Below are 24,466 nucleotides of genomic sequence, written 5' to 3'. Positions count from 1 at the left end.
AATTAATTAAATGTAAACATTTTCATAATTTGCGTGTATTTCTTTACATTAAAACATAGGGAAACATTTGTTGTTTGTTGTTTTCGTTATTTACAGGCTTATATGCTGTCATGTTGCTATTGTGTTATACCCGGCCCGCTTGAGATCAATTTGGGTTGTATGTGGCCCCAGAACTACAATGAGTTCTGGGTTTTAGAGGGTCTGTGATTACACCCCGGGCCGTGTAGTGGTACTACATCCAGGGCGCTAGGGGGCAGCAGCCCGCGCAGCGTCTGACAGCACAGCCAGCTTCAGGAAAAGACAGTTGACGTTGTTACGCCTTGCTAGATGATTGGCGAAGTAAGATGGCGGCGCCAGAGGAGCCAGAATTATCCCAGGCGCAGACTGAAAAACTCCTTCAGTTTCAGGTAGACAGCCTAAATTCCACACTTAACACACATCCGTCTGAAACCTCAAATGTCGATACTCCGTCGTTGCTGTTGAGCTGCTGCGAACAGGTGGAGCCGTGCGGGTTTAAACGCTTTTTTTGCACAGTCAACTTCGAACGTTACCCCCAGCCCCCTAGTGTTACCCGTCAACTTGAGTCAGAGCTAGCGTTAGCAAGGCTAGCGAACGTTAGCTAAGCTAGCTAACAAGTTAGCAGACTCAAATGGCCAATGGGTGGACTCAATTAACATATAGTTTGCCGTGTGTATATCGACATATATCCGAACCAGCCCCGACATTCACCCTCAACCATACTGCGCATTTAATTAAAAAAAAATTTGACTTAACTTGGCTAACGTTAGGTTTCCATTGACGCTGCTCACTGAACACTTGCTGAGTTAACATTAGCATAGCAGTCACTGTGAAGCTGTCCGTTAAGTTGATGAGCTACACAACTGTATTAGCTTTTAAGTTCAATTTATAACGGTGACACTGGTGTAGCTGTTGTTACTCTACCATTAATCTGTACCATTTGAAGGGAGCTACTATAATTATAACACCATCCTGTTGGTCGTTTACGATTTTTTTTCCCCCCTGTGTGTATGTTTACTTTAGTTTCGATATTGGATAGCTGTGTCAAATTGCAGCTGATCCGCTACTTTAATTATTTTCAGTTTATCCCTTTGACACCTGAGCCAATGTTTTGTCTTTTATCATGCCTGTTAATTCTTGAAAAAGCATCCCATAGTAAGCTTGTAACACACCCATTTTCATGGACCACTTGCAACATCTTCCAGTCTGACATTCTTCTCGTGTCTTAACAGGATTTAACTGGTTTGGAGTCCATGGACCAATGTCGCCGAGCGCTAGAGCAGCATAACTGGAACATAGAGGTAAAAATCACAAGGCAGTGGAGACGCGTTTTATTCCCGCATGGACAAACTGATTAATTCTTATCTTGACCGAAGTGCGGCGAGCTCAAATGTCCAATGTGTCTTTTTCAGGCTGCAGTACAAGACAGACTCAACGAGCAGGAAGGAGTGCCCAGTGTGTTTAACCCTCCACCTTCAAGACCACTTCAGGTCAACACAGCAGACCATAGAGTATATAGTTACATCGTTTCAAGGCCACAACCCAGGGTAGGTTGGCAGGATTTCATGTCTAGTCATATCTGTATTTTTTTCCCCCCACCCAAAACGAGACGCTAGATTCCTGTCACAGCCGTCTTTCAGGCCTTCTCAGTTTAGGTTTATCTCATAAATGTTGCCACCCGGATGACTGTTCTCACATAATGACGTGAACATTACCTTAAAAAGGGATGGTTTAGTCTTTTTGAAGTGGGGCTGTATGAGGAACTCATCCATAGTCAGTGCATCACCTAGGGCAGCTGGCAGGCTGCCGGTTTGGAGAAACAGGAACGAGTACCTGAACGGAAGCCAAACAATGTACTTCTGTGACAGGGTCAACGGCAAAATATATTTTGGCCACACAAAACAAGGTCCATCTAACAAAATTAATGTTTTTTTAGAATATAATCACTACGTTGCCTTACCATGAGACAGTCTTCTGTAGCAGGAAGCCGAAGCGGTTATATTGCTCTCTTCAAAGCTACCTCAGAAAACAGAGAACAGGAATTGGTGGTCTACCAATGGCTTGATTGGTTAGAGTGTGTGTTTTTTTGTTTTTTTTTGTTTTGTGTGTGTGACTTCGGTGTGGTGTTCGGATCCAAATAAATGTGTTAAAATATCATAGTTATAACGTGGTAGAACAGCAACTCGCATGTTCTGCAGTGTGTAATTATAGCAGAGTCTGGCTTTGAAGAGAGCGATATAATGGAGAATGATATCTGATGATATTTATTGTGGCTACACAACTTTTTGTTTTGATGCTGATCTTGTTGAATGTGCCATTACTCCTGTGTGGCTCTCCCAAGCTTGAGGCTTCCTGACCACCATCTGCTAATGATAAATGATGTCATACGGCCTCGCGTCGAAGAATCTGAATTGTTTGATTGTTTTTCTCCAAGTGAACAGACAAATATTTGCATCTTGGAACTTTGTTTTCTACCTATTGTAACTTGTAGCCACTGTTTTTTCTTTACAGGGATTATTAGGATGGAGTTACTACTTGATAATGCTACCTTTCAGATTTACATATTACACACTTCTGGACATATTCAGGTAACTAAATCACATTGATTCACACTTGTACTTGTTGCTGGATGAAGCAAGGTAATTGACTGCCTGTGTGTGTGTGTTTTGTTCCAAGGTTTGCCCTGCGGTTCATCAGGCCAGATCCCCGTGGTCGCGTGACGGACCCTGTTGGAGATGTTGTGTCTTTCATTCATAGTTTTGAAGAGAAGTACGGTCGGTCACACCCTGTATTTTACCAGGGAACATACAGCCAGGTGAGTTTCTAGACATAGAGGTTAGAAATCCTTTTTTTTTTTTCCTACTCTCATGTTCATATATGTTGCCTTTGTTTATTGTGATACGTGTAGGCGCTGAATGATGCCAAACGGGAGCTCCGCTACCTATTAGTGTACCTTCACGGAGAGGATCATCAAGACACTGATGAGTTTTGCCGGTAAGACACGTATTTTTATGGCGACATCTCCTAATTAATGTACTGCCTGTGGTCTGTGTATTAGTAAAGTAGAGCCGCAGTCCGCTTGGGTTTCGCTACATGTTTTGTGTGCAATTAAACTCCAGTTTAATATTTTTATATATAACCTGTGTGTGTTTTTTAAGCATGTGCACATGGAAAAAAAACAAAACATTCCTTGTAAATTATTTGTTTTATGCCACTGATCTGTCACTGTCTAGTTCCACGTTATGTACGGAAGAGGTCATAACTTTCCTCAACACGCGAATGCTCTTTTGGGCATGTTCAACCAGCAAGCCTGAGGGCTACAGAGGTATGCAAGTTTTATTGTTATATAACACCCACTTTGTTGTCAGTCAGCTGCTCTGTTCGTGAAAAATATTGTTAAGTTTCACTTGTTCATATTTGCACTTCCTGTATGAAAGCGAAGCGGAGGATTTGAAATCAGAGCAACCTCCTTATTTTTAACCTAATGAAAAATGTGTGGCCAGATTTTGATTATAAAACAGTCGTTCAGCATGTAATAAGTGGAAATCATTTTTCCTCGTGGATGTGTTAAAGTTGATAAAGCAATACATTTCAAATTATAATAAAACTATAATAGCATTTATCCATGTAGACCATTTTTAATATTCCCACATTGAGACACGTGATACACTAATACAAACTTAATGGAGTTTTGGTTTCGCTGTGAAAAGCATGAAAGGATTAAAAGTTGCTCTTTTTGCCTTGAGCTGGAATAAACACAAATTCAATTGCTAAACAACAGTTTGCATGTTAATTAACAACACGTTTGCATCACAGCGATGAGTGACATGTGACCGTGTCATCTAATCGTCTTATCTTGATTTACTTTCGCTTTTAGTGTCCCAAGCGCTGCGGGAGAACACCTACCCATTCCTGGCCATGATCGTGCTCAAGGACCGTAAGATGACGGTGGTGGGGCGCCTCGAGGGCCTCATTCAGCCGGAGGACCTCATCAATCAGCTCACGTTCATCATGGAAGCCAACCAAACATATCTGATGTCAGAGCGCCTTGAACGGTACGACGAGTCGGTTCATTCATACGACTTTGATTGGCTTTAAATATCTCTTCAGTTTTTATGTAACAGGAAGTTACATGTTGGGGTGACCCCAGCGTGTTCATCGTCATGGTTACAGTTCAAAGCACGTCTCAAGAGGGCGACCATGCCCTTGAATTCTGCTGGAAGCCTCTGTCCCAGCGTATTCAAAATAGAACAGAGCAATGAGTGTAGCAGACATGGCCTCGTAGTGATGTGGCCTGTGACGTGATATGAAGGGTGAGGGGACAGAGGGCGGATTTAATGAACACCAACCACTGTAACATGGACAGAGCTGGTAGTCAGAGCCATGAGAAACTCTATATATACACAATATATACGACTCTCTGCTTCTCCTGGAGTGTGATGGAGCTTTGTTTTGTTTTGGAGAGAAGCTCATCAATGTTTCCCTGAGAGTTTTAGCAGATAAAATATTGAGTTATGTGTTTTCCCCCAACTTGTAGACATCAAATTCATAACAAGCAAAACAAGAATTTGTCCAATTAACCACAGTGATGTGGCAAATAAGTAAATAAACCAGTCAGGAAGTTGTAGACATACTTGGCTCAAAAATGATTGTAATCATCCTCCGTCTAAGGTCACGCACTGTTATTGTACCAGAGTAGATCATTAGTGTGCAGTTAAAGACTGAAGTGTTTGTTTCAGCGAGGAGAGGAACCAGACCCAAGTCCTAAGGCAGCAGCAGGATGAAGCCTATCTCGCCTCCCTCCGTGCCGACCAGGAGAAGGAGCGAAAGAAGAGGGAGGAGCAGGAGCAAAAGAGGCAAGAGGAGGAGATGGTCCGACAGAGCGCGCTGGCCGAGGAGCGGAGACGACAAGTGAGTCTTGTTTCCTGTTTACGCTGCACAGCTACACATGGAATCCTTAACTTTTGTTTTTAATTTTCACGTGGTCACATTTTTGTTGTGACTGCAGACACTCGAAGAGGAGAAGGAGAGGAAGTCAGAATGTCTTCCTCCGGAGCCGCCTGCAGATGATCCGGAAAGTGTCAAAATAGTGTTTAAGCTGCCCAACGACACGCGAGTAGAGAGACGGTTCCTGTTCGGTCAGTCTCTGACTGTGAGTACCAGTGTTAATCAGTACCCTGCACACATACCTGCTTCACCCTGCTTGTTAGATTCAGTGGTTTTTAGTAGCTTGAACTAGTTTGAATTAGTTAAAACCCAGTTGTTTTGTAATGGAGGTAAGTTTTCACTCTAAGCACATTGTAGGAATGACGTTAGCGGAGATTAAACACTTGTAAAGTACTACAGACTTGTGCTACATACCATATTCTTTCTCATGTTTTTTTTTTTCTCCTTTCGCAGGTAATATACGACTTCCTTTTCTCCTTGAAAGAAACTCCAGAGAAGTTTCAGATAGTTACAAACTTCCCTCGTCGAGTCTTGCCCTGCCTCCCGACTGAAGAGCAGCCTAACCCACCCACGCTGAAAGAGGCGGGACTCAGCCGCTCCGAGGTCCTTTTTGTTCAGGACCTTACGGACGATTAATAGATGACATACCTCTTCTACATGGAAACACACTTTCCTCTGACGCCCACCCACACTTTTTTTTTTTTTTCTTTTCATTTTTCTTATTTTGTTAAATGGCCATTATGCATAAGGGATCACTGAGATGAAATCCTAACCTGGAAAAATGAAACCACCCTGCATCCAGTTCTTGTTTGGTTGTGTTTACAGGGTTCCCAATAGCCTGGAAAGTCTTGAATTTTATCAAATAAATATTTCTTGAAGTCCTTCCTTGAATCATCTTTATATCTGTGCTGACTAAGTTTGTTTTCCATCGTCTGTACTAGCTCCCAGTTGATTCTTATTCCTTCTCGCCAGTAACTGTTGCAGCGGCAGTTTAATCATCTACTCATGTACTGAAACACTAGCATAGCTTTGTGCAAAACCAGAACTATTTCCCAAAGTAGTTCATGTTTGGGCAGCTGAGGAAGACAGGTTGTGTTAATACCTGCTGAAACACAGGATGCAGCACTGAGATGTGTCTATCATGGTGTCAATGCCTTGCCTATTTTTTATTTTTTTTGTCTCTGTCAAAGACTTTATCCATTTGTCCTAATTCAACATCCTCTTCGTCTAGAGTTTACACGTGCGTCCTCCACAGTAATTGACGAACACAACAAAACTGGTCTAAGCTGGGTTTGGTACTTGTGCGACTGTTTATCCATGTGGTGTGTGTGGAGAGCACGTTCTACTTCATGGAGCAGGTTGGTGGATTTGGACATAAAGGACGGATGGGAACCCTGTTTTAAATGAGCCATGACCTGTACATAAAGTTAGATATTTAAAGTCCCCAAGTTGACCTTATTTTTTTTTTGTTTTGTTTTTGACTCGTGTGTCATGAAATGACCAAACGCAGGTTGGTTACTATGTAAAGCAGACTGCCTCAAGCTCATGAAGTTTAAAAATAAAATATTTAACGGAGGCCACAGCTTTTACATGTGGCTTTATCTAGCATAGTACGAGTCTGCCCATAGTGTGCCTGTGGTTACTCATAGATGCCTGTTTTGCCTGTAACATCTAAATGGGCTCATGTAAAGATGTAATTTTCCAACTATAAATTAAAAACATTTTAAAAATGTGGGTTTATTGAGAATGTACGACGCTTGCATGTGTTAATGAACAGAAAAGGAATTAGGGCCGCTTGTTATACTTTTTTCCAGAATTAGAATTCTGAATCCCAAATTTAATCTCAGAGTTCTAGGCATAACTCTTTTGTAGAGTTATGCCTAGAACTCTGAGATTAAATTTGGGATTCAGAATTCTGAAGGAAAAAAAATAAAATTTTGGATTTTTTTTTATTTGACTAAACTCAAGATTTTGAAATTAAAAACATTTTTTGAAGAGATTAAAGTAAGAATTAGATTCAGAATTAAAATATTAAACAGATTACTTGAAAAAGAATTCTGACATTAAACTAAGATTTGTAGGATTGAAATCTGAATCAGAAATCAAAAATGAGATTCTGGACTTTTTTCAAAAGAATTCTGACTGTTTTCTGAGGATTTTGTGATTAAATTTAATCTCAAAATAAAGTCAATTCTAATATCAAATTTTTTTGTGTCAGAATTCTTAGAATTTATATCTGTTAAATCAGAACTGATTTTCTCTCAGAATTCCAAGATTAAAATCAGATTTTTTTCCAGAATTCTAGAATTATGACTAGAACTCTGATATTAAATTTGGGATTCAGAATTCTGAAGGAAAAAAAATTGAATTTTGGATTTTTTTTTATTTGACTAAACAAGATTTTGAAATTAAAAACATAATTTATTGAAGAGATTAAGAATTAGATTCAGAATTAAAATATTAAACACAGATTACTTGAAAAAGTCAGAATTCTGACATTAAACTAAATTTTGTAGGATTGAAATCTGAATCAGAAATCAAAAATGAGATTCTGGACTTTTTTCAAAAGAATTCTGACTCTGTTTTCTGAGGATTTTGAGATTAAATTTAGGTATCTGAGATTAAATTTAATCTCAAAATAAAGTCAATTCTAATATCGAATTTTTTTATATGTCAGAATTCTTAGAATTTATATCTGTTAAATCAGAACTGATTTCCTCTCAGAATTCCAAGATTAAAATCAGAATTTTTTCCAGATTTCTAGAATTATGCCTAGAGCTCTGAGATTAAATTTGGGATTCAGAATTCTGAAGGAAAAAAAATTGAATTTTGGATTTTTTTTATTTGACTAAACTCAAGATTTTGAAATTAAAAACATAATTTTTTGAAGAGATTAAAGTAAGAATTAGATTCAGAATTAAAATATTAAACACAGATTACTTGAAAAAATCAGAATTCTGACATTAAACTAAAAGTTGTAGGATTGAAATCTGAATCAGAAATCAAAAATGAGATTCTGGACTTTTTTCAAAAGAATTCTGACTCTGTTTTCTGAGGATTTTGAGATTAAATTTAGGTATCTGAGATTAAATTTAATCTCAAAATAAAGTCAATTCTAATATCGAATTTTTTTATATGTCAGAATTCTTAGAATTTATATCTGTTAAATCAGAACTGATTTTCTCTCAGAATTCCAAGATTAAAATCAGAATTATTATTTTTCTTTTTATAAACAGTGTCTGTAATCTTCTTCTGTAATGAAATGTTCAGAATAAGATACTTTGTCCACAGTGAGTAAATTGGATCAGTGGGATATTTTGGGCAGTTTAACAGTTTTAACAGAAAGACCATTTTAAAGTGTCGTGAGTCATTAATCACTTAATTTTAACCTTTCAATAACCTGTCACATGAGACCCGTGTGATATTGGTATACATCATACATTTATTAGTGAACAACCCTCTCAAATCAGCCACAACAATTAAGAAAAAAAAAAATATGATTGCACTACTTGGTAAAGCATAACTAGCAACTTTCATTTAAAAAAAGTACAAATCTTAAAAATTTCAAACAGTATACAGATGTATATATAATACACTAACTAGTTATGTTAAATGCTACAAACAATATGATTCCAATGGAATGAAAAATTATAACATTAATAAGAACCATTTCCTATATATAATATATATTAGTCGTTTTCTCCCGCCCCACCCTCCCCAATACAAACATGGAAAAAATGAGGTAACTGTAAATGTGCAAGTACCAAAGCAAAACATCTGCCTAACACAGAACACATGCCCCTGGCTCTGTTGGTGGGTGGGTAGTCTGGTGTTCAGGCAAGGACCCCTGGAGGCCAAGGAGAGTAAGAACAGTAAACCACTATCCCACCACAGCAAAAGAAAAGAAAAGAAAAAAAGAAAAAAAGAAAAATCATTGGTAAACAATAATAAATGGCGTCTACGGAGCAATCAATCACAAATCCTAAATAAATTTTTAGCTGCTTATTGGAACACGTTTTTGCACCACACAAGCTGTGAGATTATTCAATAACTCTTAACGGAAAGACTACAAGACTCTATTCTCAGTTGTCGTTAAAAATTACCTCATTACCTAGGCCTTAACGGGAGCTTCTTTTTATTTCATAGGGTAGCTGGATATTGTCAATTAAATATTTAAAAGAACAGTGCTAACATTAACATGAATTAAGGTATCTATATGTGAACAATACATTTTAAGATATTGATACACTGAGAGCAAGAGCCTGATAGGCAGGTACAGTACTACACTGAAATAAGTATGACAACACTTTAATCGTCTTCTTTTTTTTTTTCTTTTTTTTAAATCCCTTAAACTATATTGGTTTTTCACTGACATTGTTCAGGGGTATTGGTATAACATGCTTTAAGAATACATGGGATCCATGACAAACTATTGCATTCACGCAAGTGAGTTTTCATACCTAAAAGCAGAACATCTAGCACCTTTTCACTATGGCTTTTTGATAAACTACAGTAGTTTCAGAGCATGTAATTTTCAGTCGTTAGGGCAATAACAGTAACACAATGTATGTAAGAATTTCTGGATTCAAGACCAGTTTCTTTTTTTTTCTCCTCTTGTTTTTTTTTTTATAAAATGAAGGTAGCGCAATAAAATCTTGTAGTCATTCAGTTCTATTACAAATGTGTGCAGTACAATGCATGGCAGTTATCAGCTGAGCGTTAAGATCCAAACCCCCAGAACCCAAAGCCAACTAGAGCTAAAAATCAGTTGGGATCTGGTCGACAAGCATGCATATTGTGCACCGTTAAATAGGTCCCCACCGCATTTTGAGATGTCCTCCACTATAACACACTTGTTTTTTTTTTTTTTTTGTTTTTTTTTTCTCGTTTTATTTTTTTCTTTTTAAAGTCATGCAAACACCTCTGAAGTAGATCTGGGAGTGAATTAGGTAGAATAGTGTGCGCCGTGGCACGTTTAGAAATGGGATCACAACCGCTACGTCTGAACATGTGGTCCGAGGACGAGAACGAAAGTCAAACAGGTTGGAGTAATACACTTGTAATGAGTTGCAGTGTACATTGCCTCTTTTCAGTGAATATTATTAACATATTTACTGATCTTTTTTTTTATTTCTTGCATGCCTGTCTTTAAATGATGTATTACCTACTATTTCAGACGAAACAGAATATTATAATTGAGTACATTAAATTATTTATGGTCTGAGGAAAACGACCAAACTTAAATTCAGATATACCCTTTTCATGGCATCCGTTCCATTTGAAATGGACTGTTCTCCTTTATTTTTATATACCGAGAGGCCCTGAGTGATTTTTTTTTTTTTTAAACTTACAATATATGCCAGCGAATAGATATGTACACATAGGTTAATTCTCAAAGCTGTGGGTTTAACTCATTAAATGGCTTCTTTTCTCTGTCTCTCTCTTTCTCTCTCTCTCTCTCGAAGGTGGCACACGTCAAAGACTCACATTCACTTAAGAAACGAAATAAAAAGGCAAGATCCCCTTACACATAAAAGCAAAGGTTACAACTGCCTGTTAGTGCTTACTGGGGCAGTTAAGAGAAGAGTGAATCCAAAGGTTCATTTGTCGCTCTTTTCCCTCCCACCCCGAATATATCCTGTTGTATTTTTTATTTTTGTTTTTTTTGAATAGTGTTAACACAAGCAAGGAATTAGAAGTCTAACAGTGTCTCTACACTACTGAACACTCCAGCTCTGTGTCATTTGAAGCCTGTTCTGATCTGACGCCGGGCGTAACGTGGAGCGTCACCAGTGACTTCTACAAGAGTTTTTAACATTCTTCTGTCTTCAAACGTTTTTTTGTTTTGTTTTTTTTTAAATCCTAAAAGCATTCACACTGAAGCTAAACATACAGTTGCTCTTTTACAACACCATTACCATGGCCTAAGACAAATGACCTGACCAAGTTACCAGATTATAACACATACCTTACACAAACATTGTTAGTGCTCCGACGGTTTCCTTCAACGGATTTTCTCTAGAAGATAAAACCAACAAATAAACCTTTTTTTTTTCTCTTTTTTGTTCTTTTTTCAACGGCATACTTTTAAAACAAGTGGAAATGACAAAGTATTTTTTTTTTTTTTTTTCAGGGTTAGTAATAGGTTTGTGCTTGTCAAGGTCATAAAAAGGCAGATCTGAAATCTTCCACAGTAGGCTATATCTGTATATTGGATTTGGCTCACAAACAAAGAAATAAAAAGCCCAGTCTTCCGAAAAAGGGGAAGAAAAAGTTCATTTAAAACTCGCTGCTCACTGCACAATATTGCTTTCTGCACAGGCCTCCAGAGCTCTACGGCATCGGCACGGCCTTCAGACGAGGACTCCCGTGCTCAAACGCGGCCGGGGCTGTAACCACATGCTAGTCTTCCCTCATGGCGCTTTCAGAATAAGCAAGCAGTTCTTTTAGTATGCTTCTTTGTCTCTTCTTTTTTCTTAAAATTGGATAAATTTTGGTGGCAATGCTTGATTAAAATATTGCTAGTCTGACTCAACAGTTCATGCAAATCCTAGCATGCTGCCCTGTATCCAGTGGTTACACAATGCATTGGCTCTGTGAACAGGACAAACACACACACACACGCGCACGCACGCACGCGCGCACAATATGCACACACGCACTTGCCAGAGGAGCGATGCTGACGTGGAGGGTGGATGTAGCACTTGTGCAGTTATGCCAGGCGACCTCAAAAAAAAAAAAAAGACGCAGTCCATTAATCCGTGACTGCTTTTGTACAGATCTGTGTTCCAGAGTGGATTATCTGGGGTAGAGGACACCCCACAGTTGCATGTCCCGTCACTTGCAGTCCATAAGCTCAGGCTTAACAGAATCTGCATTTAACCACAGCGAGTCGCACTTTCACAATAGCATTGGCAAAGTCTAAAACAAACTAAGGGGTAAAACTGTTAAAAAGGATCGATACATTATTGCAGAACATACATTATTAACAAGTCGCTTAGCCCAACACCTACACAAACATGCATCTATGATGGTCAGGCGTCGCCTCCAAACACAGACACCCATGTTGAAGTACTCCTATTATTTTTCTGCTAATTGCACAAGGTGTCCAGCCTATCATCCTCCAGGCTCCCAACACATCTCTTCCAATGCAGGACTCTCGCTTTTTTCCACAAACACCACAACCAAATCCACTAAATAAAAACGAAACCCTGTAAACAAAAGCAGCAAATAATGCATTGTAGGGAAAAGATCTTTGGAATCTGCAACGAGGGGGCAGAGAAAGGACTGGCTGGCGATCCCAGAACTCTGGCTATAGGCTGCAATAGGCAGTGGGTTTTCATGAGATTCGGACAATGAAGCACAGCAGAGGTACAACAGGCTCCGGAAAACAATCCTGGATTGCTTATTATTTAGGAAAGGGCAGGAGTAGTGGGTTGGTAAGCTATATTTACTGGAGGACGCAGGTTAGGTGGCAGGTGTCCCCAGCTTTGGGACAGACTCTGGTGTGTACAGCTTTCCAGTTCAGCACTCAGAGACAGTTCTCACTCCACCTCCCGGTGTACGTCCGAGGCATCGGCTCGGCAGATAGGACAAGTGCGATTGGTCTGGAAGTGGAAAGGACGTCAGGTTTAAAAACACGAACCATTAGACGTGACGGCGTTACACCAGATAAATAAGGTTCAAGTGTCAAAACTGACACGAACTCACCTTTAACCATTTGTCCACACACTTAGCGTGGAATTCGTGGTTACAAGGTAATACCCGAAGTAGCTGCCTACACTCAAAGTCACTAAAGCACACAACACACCTGTGAGGAAAAGAGGAGCGAGTTACCAGGACGCTGATCACGTATACTGGCAGAAAATAAATCAGAGTGGGGGGGTAGGCTTACAGCGTTTGTTCAGATAGATGATTCTCTGAGTTGAATCTGTAGGACGGAAGTTGCTCTATGTCTGCTTTTGTGAGTCCACGTGGTTTGGCTTCACCCAACCTCTCTGCCAGATTCAGTAATGCCTGGAGAGAGAGAGAGAGAGAGAGAGAGAGAGAGAGAGAGAGAGAGAGAGAGAGAGAGAGAGAGAGAGAGAGAGAGGTTGATGTTTTAGACCAGGGGTTCCCAAATTTTTCCATGCCAAGGCCCCCAAACAGCATTAGCTTCTGGCCGAGGACCCCCTTTGCAAACCCACAGACAATGCTACAAAATATGTAAAGAAACATCAACTTTTATAATGTTTTTTCTTACTTTTATTCACTATAAAATAATATAATAATAATTAAAAATAATTAGATTATATATTTTTTTATTTTTGCAATTTTTTTTCTTATCTTCCCTCCAATTGTCTGAGGCCCACCTAGTGCCCCCTGGTGGCCCCCCAGGGGGCCGCGGCCCCCACTTTGAAAACCAATGATTTAGACCAAGGATTTAATCTTTGAGATACAACATATTGAAAAAAGGAACGATTCGGTGCTGCTTCTTGGTTTTATCATTTCTGACCATGTTTAAAAATAAGAACCATATTCTACACATATCTCTACACTTAAACTGTAAATTTAAAACAACAATTTCTGTACAACGACTTATATAATCAGTGTTGGGAACGTTACTTTAAAAAAGTAATTAGTTATAGTTACTCACTACTTGTTCCAAAAAGTAACTGAGTTAGTAACTGAATTACTCTATAATAAAAGTAACTCGTTACCAGGGAAAGTAACTATTTGCATTACTGTTAAAATAAAAGTTGCTATATGTCAAAGAATTTGGATTTTTTTTTAGCAGTTTTCACAAGTCAGTTGAAATGAGTAGAACAGACACGTGTTTGTACATAACTTTCGAGATATATATATATATATATTTTTTTTTTTTATTTTTTTTTTCGGTATCGGTGTTTTGGCCACTAGCTTTGTAGATGCGTGTGTCGTTGTGAGATGCTTCATTAAATTAGAGTCGCTTACAACGGATGTCAAGAAAGTCTTCGCTCCTGGACATAATGTACACATTACATGCACGTTCCTCCCTTTGACCAAAATGAATTTTTTTATTTATTGATGTAGTGCTTATATCTCTACCTTGAAAATGCCAACTTTTCATCGGATTGCTCCTGACTCGCCATCTCTGCTGCTTCGTGGAATCTCTGTTTCGCTGTGTGTGTGTGTGGCGCTGGCATGTGTGTAAAAACCTGGCTCTGATTGGCTACCATGAAACATGGCTCTGCCTTAGCCAATCATAATCGCTTACCTCGTTATTAACCCACCTCCTCACTAGCGGTGAGCCAGGGGTGCGTTCGGATTACACAGTTTATTCAATCAATAGTAACGCACCGCATTTAATGTCCAGTAACGTTAACGGCGTTGTAACGACGGGAAAAGTAATTAATTAGATTACCCCGTTACTGAAAAAAGAACAGCGTTACGTAACGCCGTTATTTTAAACGGCGTTATTCCAAACACTGTATATAATATAGCACTTCCTGTACTGTCTACTGTACTAAATGTGTAAATGTATCCAAACTAAGGCCACTCATCAGCACTTCTGCTCACATCTGTTCATTGTCATGTCCAGTGAATTATTATAACTGACAAATTCACTAACTTCATAGTTCTCCATCTCCACATCATCCACATCCAGGTCTAGGCTGATGGCTGGGCCCACTGCGGTTGGAGGCACAGGAAGCATTGACCTGAGAGAAAGAGAGAGAGACTGAACCTGCTGAGCAAGTATTAACCCAAACATGGAGACTTCACTGTGATCAGCACATGTGCCACAAATACCAGCTATTAGGGTGCTTTAATGCTTAGGTCTTGGGAGCATCTCGCCCCCAGGTTGGTTCGTTTGGGCTGGTGTGAACACAGCAATCACACTCCACTCTGGAACAAATCAGACCAGTACGACTACCCCTATAATTACATAACCGAGCAGTTTACCTGAGGTGTCTGGCAGAAAAATCACGATCAATCACAAAACTGTTTGCGAGCCCACAGAGTTGAGGGCGTGTCAATTGCCCTGTGAGCACTAACTGGACCACGGTTAAATGCGACATTATAACATCCTTTATGAAAACAAGAAATGAAAAAAAGCCAGCCTGTCTGCATTATTATTAAATAACCCATTATTATTAACTCAGCTGCAGTGTTCTGGCACAAATATTAGTAAAACGGTCAGTCGCTAAGAACTGTAACTTTCACAGCTGAGTAAATAACCGCATGGCTGAGACTGCTCGACTCCATAAACAGGATACTTTTATTGCAGGTACTCACAGGAAGTAAGGGAGGAAGCCTGGGTAGTAAGATGGAGGCGGGGGAGGAGGAGGGAGAGGCTGCTGCAACCGGTATCGCTGTCCACTCATTCGCCGGGGCAGCATGTGGGGATATGGCTGCAAAGAAATAAAACACAGATCAATGGAATTATGTTTGGGAAAAAAAATTGGAATTTCAGCTCTGGAGAAGTTCACCTGCACTGACAGCAAGTTGGAAAATTCTTGGTGTGTAAATGAAAGTCCTGAGTTTACATCATTGCTAACCCATTGAGACCGGATCACGCATCTATGCGTAGTTACCATTAAGGCCGGCAAACGCGTCTGTGTCATTTTGAGCGTTGTCGTCTTTTTCGAGGCACATGGCCAATTATATGCACTGTGATTGGCTGAAATATTCTTGGGGTGAGTGACAGAGATGCTTAGGGATTTTTTTTAAACTCATGTGACTAATAAAACGCTTTGTGATTGGTCGAAATAAGCCTACACGTGGAGTATGTTTTGGTCGAAAATTTTAAACACCGTGCTAGCGATCCGTCAAGTGAAGGAAGTGATATTGCTGAAGTAATTGAAAAAATAGATCTTTACTGATTTTCAAAATTTTAAAAATGTTTGGTGTTTATTGATTTAAAAAAAAAAATGCATTTGAAGATTATGCCATAGCAAGTCAGTCAAGGTGAAAGCCAAAGAAGTAAGCTGTCAAATGCTTTTCATCTCATGTTTTTATCTGCTACAGAGCCTGAGAAATTAAGGTTTTAGTAAGCGTTGACATATTTTGAAAAACCTCAGGTTTTGAGAGGGGGTTTACAGAAGAGTATTTAGGCCTAAATGGGTTAAATTAAGAGCATGCCAAAAGGTACCTTTGACAGAGCTGTGCAGAGCAACAGCAGGTAATGTAACATGTAATTTAAACAAGTGCAACTGTTTAGAGGAGCTATGCCATTTTTTTTAAAATAAGAAGCCGTTCCAAGCAATGTGCCTAAAACAATAGTAGAGCCCATAACTATCAGTTTCCCACGTAAATAGAGTCCGTGTCAACACCTGAGTCATGATTATGAATGGGGGAATTTTTCTGAAAGTGCCAATATTTGTCTCCGCTAGATTAAAAAAAAAAGGTAGCAGAAAAAAGAAGCACACATGAATATCTTACATAAGTCAATATCCATTGTTAGAGGTAGCTAAACAATCACATTCAGTGGTTCCCTTACTATTATATAAGGAGGTGCCCCACCCCAACCAGAGGCATCGCCCCCCCCCCCTTTGACGGTCAAGTTAATTTTCTTTTCTATGCAGTGCCAGATCACAACAAAAGTCATTTAAGGTTACATTTCCTATAGAACCATTTATTAAACAAACTAATTAGCCTCAAGTTATTTATCTTATTTGCACAACGTCATGTCATTTCTGTCTCTACATGGTCACGCGTTGTTCCGCCCTGATGCATGGACACACACAGACACGTGCGCGCAGGTTAGCACAAACTGTCGAACAGACTGAGAAGAAATATCCAAACGTTTAAATAATTGTTCAGTTGTTATAAAAGAAATACATGAACGCCATGATTCCCTTATCTGCCCCCCCTTCCTCCATTCATTTTAAGTTTTTAGTAAACAGTTTGCTTATGATATTCTTTGAAGGGATGTTACATCCAGCACTAAGGGCTGCTACAAACATATTTCTTCAATTAAACTATCTATTGCAATTTCTAAGTAAATTATTAATCCTTTGATTACTTACTACTAAATAATAAACAAAACTACATAACCTTAATGGAAATCTACATTGTCTAGTTTTACAGGTCTATATGCATAAAAAATAAATGCACAATGCGCTGGAAAGCACTGCCACCATACGAGCCAATGGTATGAGTTATAAATCACCCGTTTCTTTATTGTCTAAAAATGAATTTGATTCACATACACTATATTACCAAAAGTATTCGCTCACCCATTCAAATGATCAGAATCAGGTGTTCTAATCACTTGGCCTGGCCCCAGGTGTATAAATTCAAGCACTCAGGCATGCAGACTGTGAAACAAGACATTTGTGAAAGAATGGGCCGCTCTCAGGAGCTCAGTGAATTCCAGCGTGGAACTGTCATAGGATGCCACTTGTGCAACAAATCCAGTCGTGAAATTTCCTCGCTCCTAAATATTCCACAGTCAACTGTCAGCTCTATTATAACAAAATGGAAGCGTTTGGGAAAAACAGCAACTCAGCCACGAAGTGGTAGGCCACGTAAAGTGACGGAGAGGGGTCAGCGGATGCTGAAGCGCATAGTGCAAAGAGGTCGCCGACTTTCTGCACAGTCAATTGCTACAGAGCTACAAACTTCATGTGACCTTCAGATTAGCCCAAGTACAGTACGCAGAGAGCTTCATGGAATGGGTTTCCATGGCCGAGCAGCTGCAGCCAAGCCACACATCACCAAGTGCAATGCAAGGCGTCGGATGCAATGGTGTAAAGCACGCCGCCACTGGCCTCTAGAGCAGTGGAGACGCGTTCTCTGGAGTGATGAATCACGCTTTTCCATCTGGCAATCTGATGGACGAGTCTGGGTTTGGAGGTTGCCAGGAGAACGGTACATTTCAGATTGCATTGTGCCAACTGTGAAATTTGGTGGAGGAGGAATTATGGTATGGGGTTGTTTTTCAGGAGCTGGGCTTGGCCCCTTAGTTCCAGTGAAAGGAACATTGAATGCTTCAGGATACCAAAACATTTTGGACAATTCCATGCTCCCAACCTTGTGGGAACAGTTTGGAGCGGGCCCCTTCCTCTTCCAACATGACTGTGCACCAGTGCACAAAGCAAGGTCCATAAAGACGTGGATGACAGAGTCTGGTGTGGATGAACTTGACTGGCCTGCACAGAGTCCTGACCTGAACCCGATAGAACACCTTTGGGATGAATTAGAGCGGAGACTGAGAGCCAGGCCTTCTCGACCAACATCAGTGTGTGACCTCACCAATGCGCTTTTGGAAGAATGGTCAAAAATTCCTATAAACACTCTCCTCAACCTTGTGGACAGTCTTCCCAGAAGAGTTGAAGCTGTAATAGCTGCAAAAGGTGGACCGACATCATATTGAATTCTATGAGTTAGGAATGGGATGGCACTTCAGTTCATAGAATGAGTAAAGGCAGGTGAGCGAATACTTTTGGTAATATAGTGTATTCTTTAAATGTCAAAGCAGGAAAAGCAGAAGTGATTTCATTCATTCAAACCATCACTGCCACACAACAATATGATTGGTTACATGTTTAACTGGAAACAATTTCCACCGTGAAACAAATCTATTTAACCTCAACCTATTAAGCCCTGCTTGTGTGTAGAGAGAAACGCTCGTCCCACAGCGGATACTGAGGCCCCTCTGAGCAAGACAGTTAGTCCCACACTGCTGCAGTGGAGCAGCTCAGGGACCGGCCGTATGAGAGTGCAGATGAACTCAAGAGCCTCCAGCAAGAATGTGTCGCACTGACTGGATATGTAGCAGGTTAAACTAAAATCGCGTCATCAATTTCTGATAAGAGCATCTTACCACTCCGAAGGGAAGCTCCTGATGCAGAGGCTCTTGAGGAAGATACTGTAGGGGCAGAGAAGGAGGCAGCGCTGGTGGGTGATGAGAGGGAGGGTAGGAGAAGGTCCCTAAAGGGTGCTGGTCCCCTCTTAGGTCAACTTCATTGTCTACCCTCTGTAGAGGCTGACGGGAGGAAGAAAAGGTGGAGTTCAGACTCAAAATATGCAAGCTACTACATTCTTACATCTTCTGTCATGTCATTGTGTAAACGGATTACTACTCACCATGCGTGGGTGCTGAGGCTGTAAAGGGACAAACTGGCTCAAAGGAGTAAGGTGCGGCGGCTGGTGGGGGGGTACAGATGGGGTTGGGTGCAATACAAAATGTTCGCTGGAGATCAGGGGAGGAAAGGCTTGATAAGACACCGGTATATGCTGCATGGTACATGCCTGTATGAGCTGAAGAGAGAAAACAACAGAGGAACAGACGTACATTTAGCTCAGTTATGAACCAAACTCCACACTTTAAAGAAGCCTCACCTAACCAAAGCAAATATTCTTCTCACATTCAAAATAAAGTCATGAAAGCGTGTTATAAGCATGTAGTGAATAGAAGCGATGCATTACATAAAGCCACACCACTGACAGGAATTCCACAACATCAATCCTGATTAATAAAATAATTATTCCACTAACACCAAATATTGCTTAAAATGTTTCCACAGCAAACAAATTAACTGCACAAAGGAACACAAGTTTATGTTGCCTAACTGATTCTAATTACTGCGCTAACATGAGCACTAAATTACAAATCCAAGCAACTTGTTTGTTAGTCATGAACAGTGACAGATTGCATGGCTGGTATGGTGTGCTACATGGATGCCACTGACATTCGGGCTCTTCCTTTTCAAACTCACAGGAGGAGGAAGGCAGCAGAGCAGAGAGAGCTGTCCGCTGAACATTACCGAGCATGCTGGGAGCTGCTGAGTGTTGCACCCTGGAAGGGGCTGCCCGGTGTGCATGGGAAATCCATGGGTCGTCACCGTCGTAACAGTATATGATATTGGAACGGATCCCTGGTGCATCTTTCAAGAAACGAGAGGAGGAGGAGGAGGTAATTCAACAATTCTAACCCAAACCCCACCCCCCTTGCTCAAATTTCACCACACGCTATCACATAACAGACCCGCATTATATTAAATATGTAGCTGTGGAAGGCACGTAATATTCCATAAATAAATGGCTTCACCCATGAGGTGTTCAGTTACCTGGTCATGTAGATCCACCATGATGGGGCTCTGCTGGGGCAGGTGAGCAGCAGGGTGAAGCATGCGTGGTGGTGTGCTGGTGTGGCTGTACTGTCTGGACTCATCTAAAGGAACCTGTTGGTGATGTTGGGAGAAAAGCAGATGATGGAAATTCTCATCCTGGACCGGGGATGTGTGCAGTACAGGTCTGTCTCGTCTCCCCCACTGGCGTCTCACTGGTGGGCTGTAATTTCACACACAAAAAAAAAAATGATCAGCTCGGCGTGTTCAACACATTATCTATGAAAATCTTAGCTGGACAGAAAGTTATTCCCATCAGCTTTGCTCTTGAGACCATAAGTTGATTTCACTCAACAACTTTAATAGCACAGCAAATGCTTTTTATCTTCAATAAGCCAATGTACGTTTGTCAATAGACAGCTCTGTTACTAGAGTAAGATTGTAACGTGTGTAAGGCTTATATACACTGACAAATGTTTCTTCCTGTTAACAAGTGCTTTTATGTTTAATCGTGAACAAAGAACGGTGGATGTTGGGATCCTCATTAGCCAGTAAGAAAGGCAATGAGTCACACGCAAAGCTGACAGCTGGTGGACGTGGAAAACACCCCAATCTTCATTTCAGTGCTTTGAAATGATTCTACATAATAGCCACCTTTAAAATAAACATGTCTGAAGGAAGGACAAGGCAGGGATTTATACCTTCTCCTGAGATGCACTGGGGCGTTGCAGGGCTCTCCGAGGAACCTCCTCGGATTTAAGGGGGCTGTTGGTGGCAGCCTATTTACTGCTATTTCCCATGGTCGCATTGGTGACGTCGTGCAGACGAGTCACACTCTGGGAAAGGAAACCGTACAGTGGAGGCACTTGTATGTTGCCTCTGATTGTCTTAACCCTGTAAAAACACATCAATTGACAGGTTAGCAACCCTGCACCTTGTGGCATATTGTTTACGCGCACACTACAGAAACAATACATATCCAGGAATACACTCGATATTAAGTGAAAAGACTCAAGATTTGTGCTGCGGAATTATGTAATTATATGCAAATATACGTATGTTAAAATAGTAGAAATAGTAAAGCTTTCATCCTAATTGCTTTGGTTACAACAACTGCACTCTTCAGGTTAAATCTGCCTTAACTGTGCTGAGCGTCCCCTAAAATTATTACTTTATACAGGCATGATTTCAGAAACTCTGAATGTCTTCTTCTGGAATCACATATCCCAGCGTTACGTTCATTTCGCTGACCACATTCACCGAGTTGTAGCTTTTATTGGAAATGTCCTAGATTACGATCACTGCCCTTCTGACTGACGCCAACACTGTCAGCATAGATTAAAATACAGCTCACCCCAGTTTCTAGATAACTGACACCAAAAGCAACAGTGCTCAAAAAAATGCCCTTTTTCCAGTAGTTTCTCTGGTTTCGATAAATATTTTTGCAACGCTTATTCAAAGATCTCAAAACTACATAAAATCAAGCCCCATTTTCCCACACATGATACACTTGTTATCACATGATAAAATACCAGTTAGGCACCTGTAGCAGAAAGCATATGTATTATTCATGTAATTTCTAATTAATTATTAAAGGCCCAAACATATCATACATGACAATTGTATTTTTAATGTTATGCTATGTGCTTAGTTTAACAGTAATGGTGGTTAATTAAGAAACGTTTAAGGGTAATTGACGCGGTGGATAATAAACAGGGGTCGCTGCAGCCTGCCTGAACAAAAACATGGAAAGCCATGTGCTCATAAGACAAAGCAACAACAAAAGACGTGGTAGGTAAGCGGGACGGCTCGCTACCGTGCAGTTTAGGAGGCCACCGCACCACTACACCGTTTCTCACAAGCATCATGCAGAGCCGTGAACGCACCACTGCGGAAATTACAAACATTATCACTGTAGCAGCAGCTGGTTTCTCGTAGTAAGGACACATCCGTTGCCCCCTGTTGAAGGAGAGAAGCTAACTTTAGCCGAGCTAGGCTAACGCTTTGTCCAACATAGCAGGACTTAAAACTGCTACTAGTTAGCTATTCATAGCCAGCATGCTAATGCATGGGTGGGATGTGCTCAGTTACTATTGCACTCCTACCCCCGTAACGTGTTACAGCATATTCAGAGCATCTGTGTGGACATGTTTAGCTGTGAGTTTGAGCAACAACACTGCCCACATCTTACTTTCTTAGCTAGTTTGCTTGCGCGGTGATGAAGGGTGATGGCAGGTGTTTCAGTCTCCGAAATGTCTCGTCCCATCAAGTTATCGTTGAACGTAACCGCCTCTAACCGACAACCATGTCCCGACGGAAGACAGCGCTAACGGGCTATCAATCGGACTTGCTGCCTCCTCCGACTGTTTTTTTTTTTTTTTTGACAATGTCCCGCGACAGACACCAAGGTATTAGCTTGCTAACGTTAGCCAGCTAGCACGGGCTCTCCAGCTGCTGCATAGGAAATCCGTTTTCTTCAGAAACAAGGGGGGGGGGGGGGGAAGAAAGCTTGTCCGTTAACGGCAGCGACTACCTCAGCGTGAAATACCGTTAAACTAATGGCTAAGATAACGTTAGCTACCCAACGACAGAAAACATTCCTTGGCGCGTGTATGTTCCTTGAAATGCATTGTTATGGTGAGGCCACGCCTACTTCCCCGAGCGGCCAATCAGCGTGCAGCAAACACAGACAGCAGACACCCAGACAGCCCTGGTTACAATATACCAAAACAAGCAGTTCCTGTTGTTGGTGCTAGCTTATAGACAACACAACTCCCCGAGAGGTTGCAGGGTCATCGAAAAAAAACAACAAACAAACAAAAAAATTGAATTAAGTAGTGCAATTTTTGTATAATTTCTGGGCCATGTGTGGCACCCTTTTCCTTCACAACATCAAATACTGAGACTTGATTTGTTTTCCAGTGCTATAAAATAAACTACACCATAACATGTCAAGCAATTTAGATTTTAGTTACACTTAAACATGTGTTAATTCATTAAAGTACTGCTTTCATGTATTAGTACTAATAATAATCAAGTAATATTCACTAACCCTGGTTGTCTATTCTGCACCATGAGTACTTTAGGTACTTTAAGTGCATTTGGTTCATAATTCTTTTTACTTTTATTCCATTAACAGTCACATTAAACTTTTTTCCTCACGAGGATCCTGGTTTGACATTTAACCATCTCTCTAATCTCTCTAATGCACCTCTTTTGCCAATCTGACTCCCTTCAATAAGCTTCAGTGTCAAAGAAATTTTAATTTTTAATTAATTAGAAGCACCCCACTGAAAACTGACACTGAGGGTTTTTATTTTGCAGAACACACTGCTTGAGGTCTGTAACTCTACTGTTGCTCACAGTCTGTTTTGACTCCCACTGGAGGCCACAGTGTCCTACTGTAGACTACCCAGTCGGTTATGTAATGTTGCACTTGCATGATTAAGTCAGAATCCTCGGCTATTTTGAGAAATGTTGCACTTATGGTTTGCAGGACAGTGCATGCAGCTGCAAAACATGTCAGGTTAATGCTGCACTTATTATTAGGCCTTATTATTAACAGGCCCAGTTTGTCCTGTAAGAGTTAATAAATAATTCCGTGTGTTTTTGGAGGGTTCACTGCAAAGCAATGGAGCATATCGGGTCTTTTGAATGCATCCAAAGCGCGCACCTAATGGAAAGCGGGCTAAGAAGAGGAGCAGCCGTATGCAACATAAATGTAAACATTACAACATCGCACTCGGTAGCAGCAAAACAAGGAGGGGCTGGAGGTTGAGCAGGATGACAGCCTCACTAAGCCGTCTAACCATCTCATCGAAAACGCGCCGCAAACCTTCCAAAATGCAACCAAGACAAAGCAACAAGGAGAGGAGGAGTGTAGTTACCTGATTGTTAGTATGCAACCATCTGATCACTGATATTTTCCCTGTAATGTTCACATCTCGCTAGGCTAAGTGCGGCATCCTATGGTCAGCTGTTGCCGTGTGGAACATTCCGTGGATTTCACCACTGCTGTGAAAAAGGTGCAAAACATTAGAGTCTCACATTATCAGTACGTTCTTTCCGGAGACTGTGCCGGCGTATGGCTTCGCAACAGTCGATTTTACTTCCGCTAAAGACACTTTTTCCGTTTTGGAAGCGGCGATCCGGCCCCGCGGTTGTTTTGGGTTTCTGCAGTTCCCTGTTACACCCCCATTTCTGCGTATTTCATGAGCGGTGAGCACACGCCGTGCGGCCATTTTTACCGTAATGAACAGCAAAAAGTGGAGTCCCGTCTGGAACTGGAAAGTTCAAGGTTCGCCTACCAAAAATGATCAGTTGTATGAAAGTATTTTACCGAAACTGGTAAAAGAGATCACAGCTGTGGGAGAAGTTCTCAGAATTTTTAATTATGATATAACTTAAATATCTTATCTTATCTATCTATCTATCTATCTATCTATCTATCACATTTCTTGATTATAACC

General features: G+C 40.6%; 2 protein-coding genes across 6 annotated transcripts; one reads left to right on the top strand and one right to left on the bottom strand.

Annotated features, from left to right (window-relative positions):
- Positions 1-313: 313 nt before the first annotated feature.
- faf2 (Fas associated factor family member 2) lies at positions 314-6,697 on the top strand. The gene is made up of 11 exons (XM_084549824.1): positions 314-407; positions 1,251-1,319; positions 1,431-1,565; positions 2,530-2,606; positions 2,695-2,833; positions 2,927-3,012; positions 3,252-3,343; positions 3,896-4,073; positions 4,758-4,929; positions 5,027-5,170; positions 5,419-6,697. The coding sequence occupies exons 1-11, from the start codon at positions 345-347 to the stop codon at positions 5,599-5,601; spliced, it is 1,338 nt and encodes a 445-aa protein (XP_084405950.1). The 5' UTR covers positions 314-344; the 3' UTR covers positions 5,602-6,697.
- Positions 6,698-8,696: 1,999 nt separating this feature from the next.
- rnf44 (ring finger protein 44) lies at positions 8,697-24,168 on the bottom strand. 5 transcript variants are annotated; one of them, XR_014699195.1, is made up of 13 exons: positions 22,189-22,488; positions 20,699-20,891; positions 19,998-20,220; positions 19,647-19,814; positions 19,015-19,188; positions 18,752-18,913; positions 15,220-15,335; positions 14,555-14,642; positions 12,860-12,981; positions 12,676-12,775; positions 12,420-12,572; positions 10,934-10,983; positions 8,697-8,812 (listed from the first exon to the last, which is right to left on the bottom strand). XR_014699195.1 is itself a non-coding variant. In XM_084549826.1 (11 exons), exons 2-11 carry the CDS (start codon positions 20,803-20,805, stop codon positions 12,510-12,512), a joined length of 1,323 nt encoding a protein of 440 aa, XP_084405952.1. In that variant the 5' UTR covers positions 20,806-20,891; positions 23,885-24,168; the 3' UTR covers positions 8,703-12,509. The 5 variants fall into 5 exon arrangements, 3 of the variants coding, with proteins under 3 accessions (XP_084405952.1, XP_084405951.1, XP_084405953.1); XR_014699194.1 differs by having other exon boundaries at positions 10,934-12,572; XM_084549826.1 differs by lacking the exon at positions 22,189-22,488 and adding an exon at positions 23,885-24,168 and having other exon boundaries at positions 8,703-12,572.
- Between the last annotated feature and the right edge of the window lie 298 nt (positions 24,169-24,466).

This window comes from Chelon labrosus (genome assembly GCF_963514085.1).
Source record: "Chelon labrosus genome assembly, chromosome: 8".
Classification (NCBI taxonomy): domain Eukaryota; kingdom Metazoa; phylum Chordata; class Actinopteri; order Mugiliformes; family Mugilidae; genus Chelon; species Chelon labrosus.
Note: the sequence above shows the minus strand (reverse complement) of the source record. Positions and strands in the feature narration are given on the sequence as shown.

Bases quoted from the DNA above. Each gene is read 5' to 3' on its own strand.
- faf2 (XM_084549824.1), top strand. From the start codon at position 345: ATGGCGGCGCCAGAGGAGCCAGAATTATCCCAGGCGCAGACTGAAAAA. The intron at 1,566-2,529 runs GTAGGTTGGCAG...TTTTCTTTACAG, and splicing joins TTTCAAGGCCACAACCCAGG to GGATTATTAGGATGGAGTTA. The intron at 2,834-2,926 runs GTGAGTTTCTAG...TGATACGTGTAG, and splicing joins ACCAGGGAACATACAGCCAG to GCGCTGAATGATGCCAAACG.
- rnf44 (XM_084549826.1), bottom strand. From the start codon at position 20,805: ATGCGACCATGGGAAATAGCAGTAAATAGGCTGCCACCAACAGCCCCC. The intron at 20,221-20,698 runs GTATAAATCCCT...GTGAAATTACAG, and splicing joins CCAGTGCATCTCAGGAGAAG to CCCACCAGTGAGACGCCAGT. The intron at 12,982-14,554 runs GTTAGTGAATTT...CTCTCTCTCCAG, and splicing joins TGGAGATGGAGAACTATGAA to GCATTACTGAATCTGGCAGA.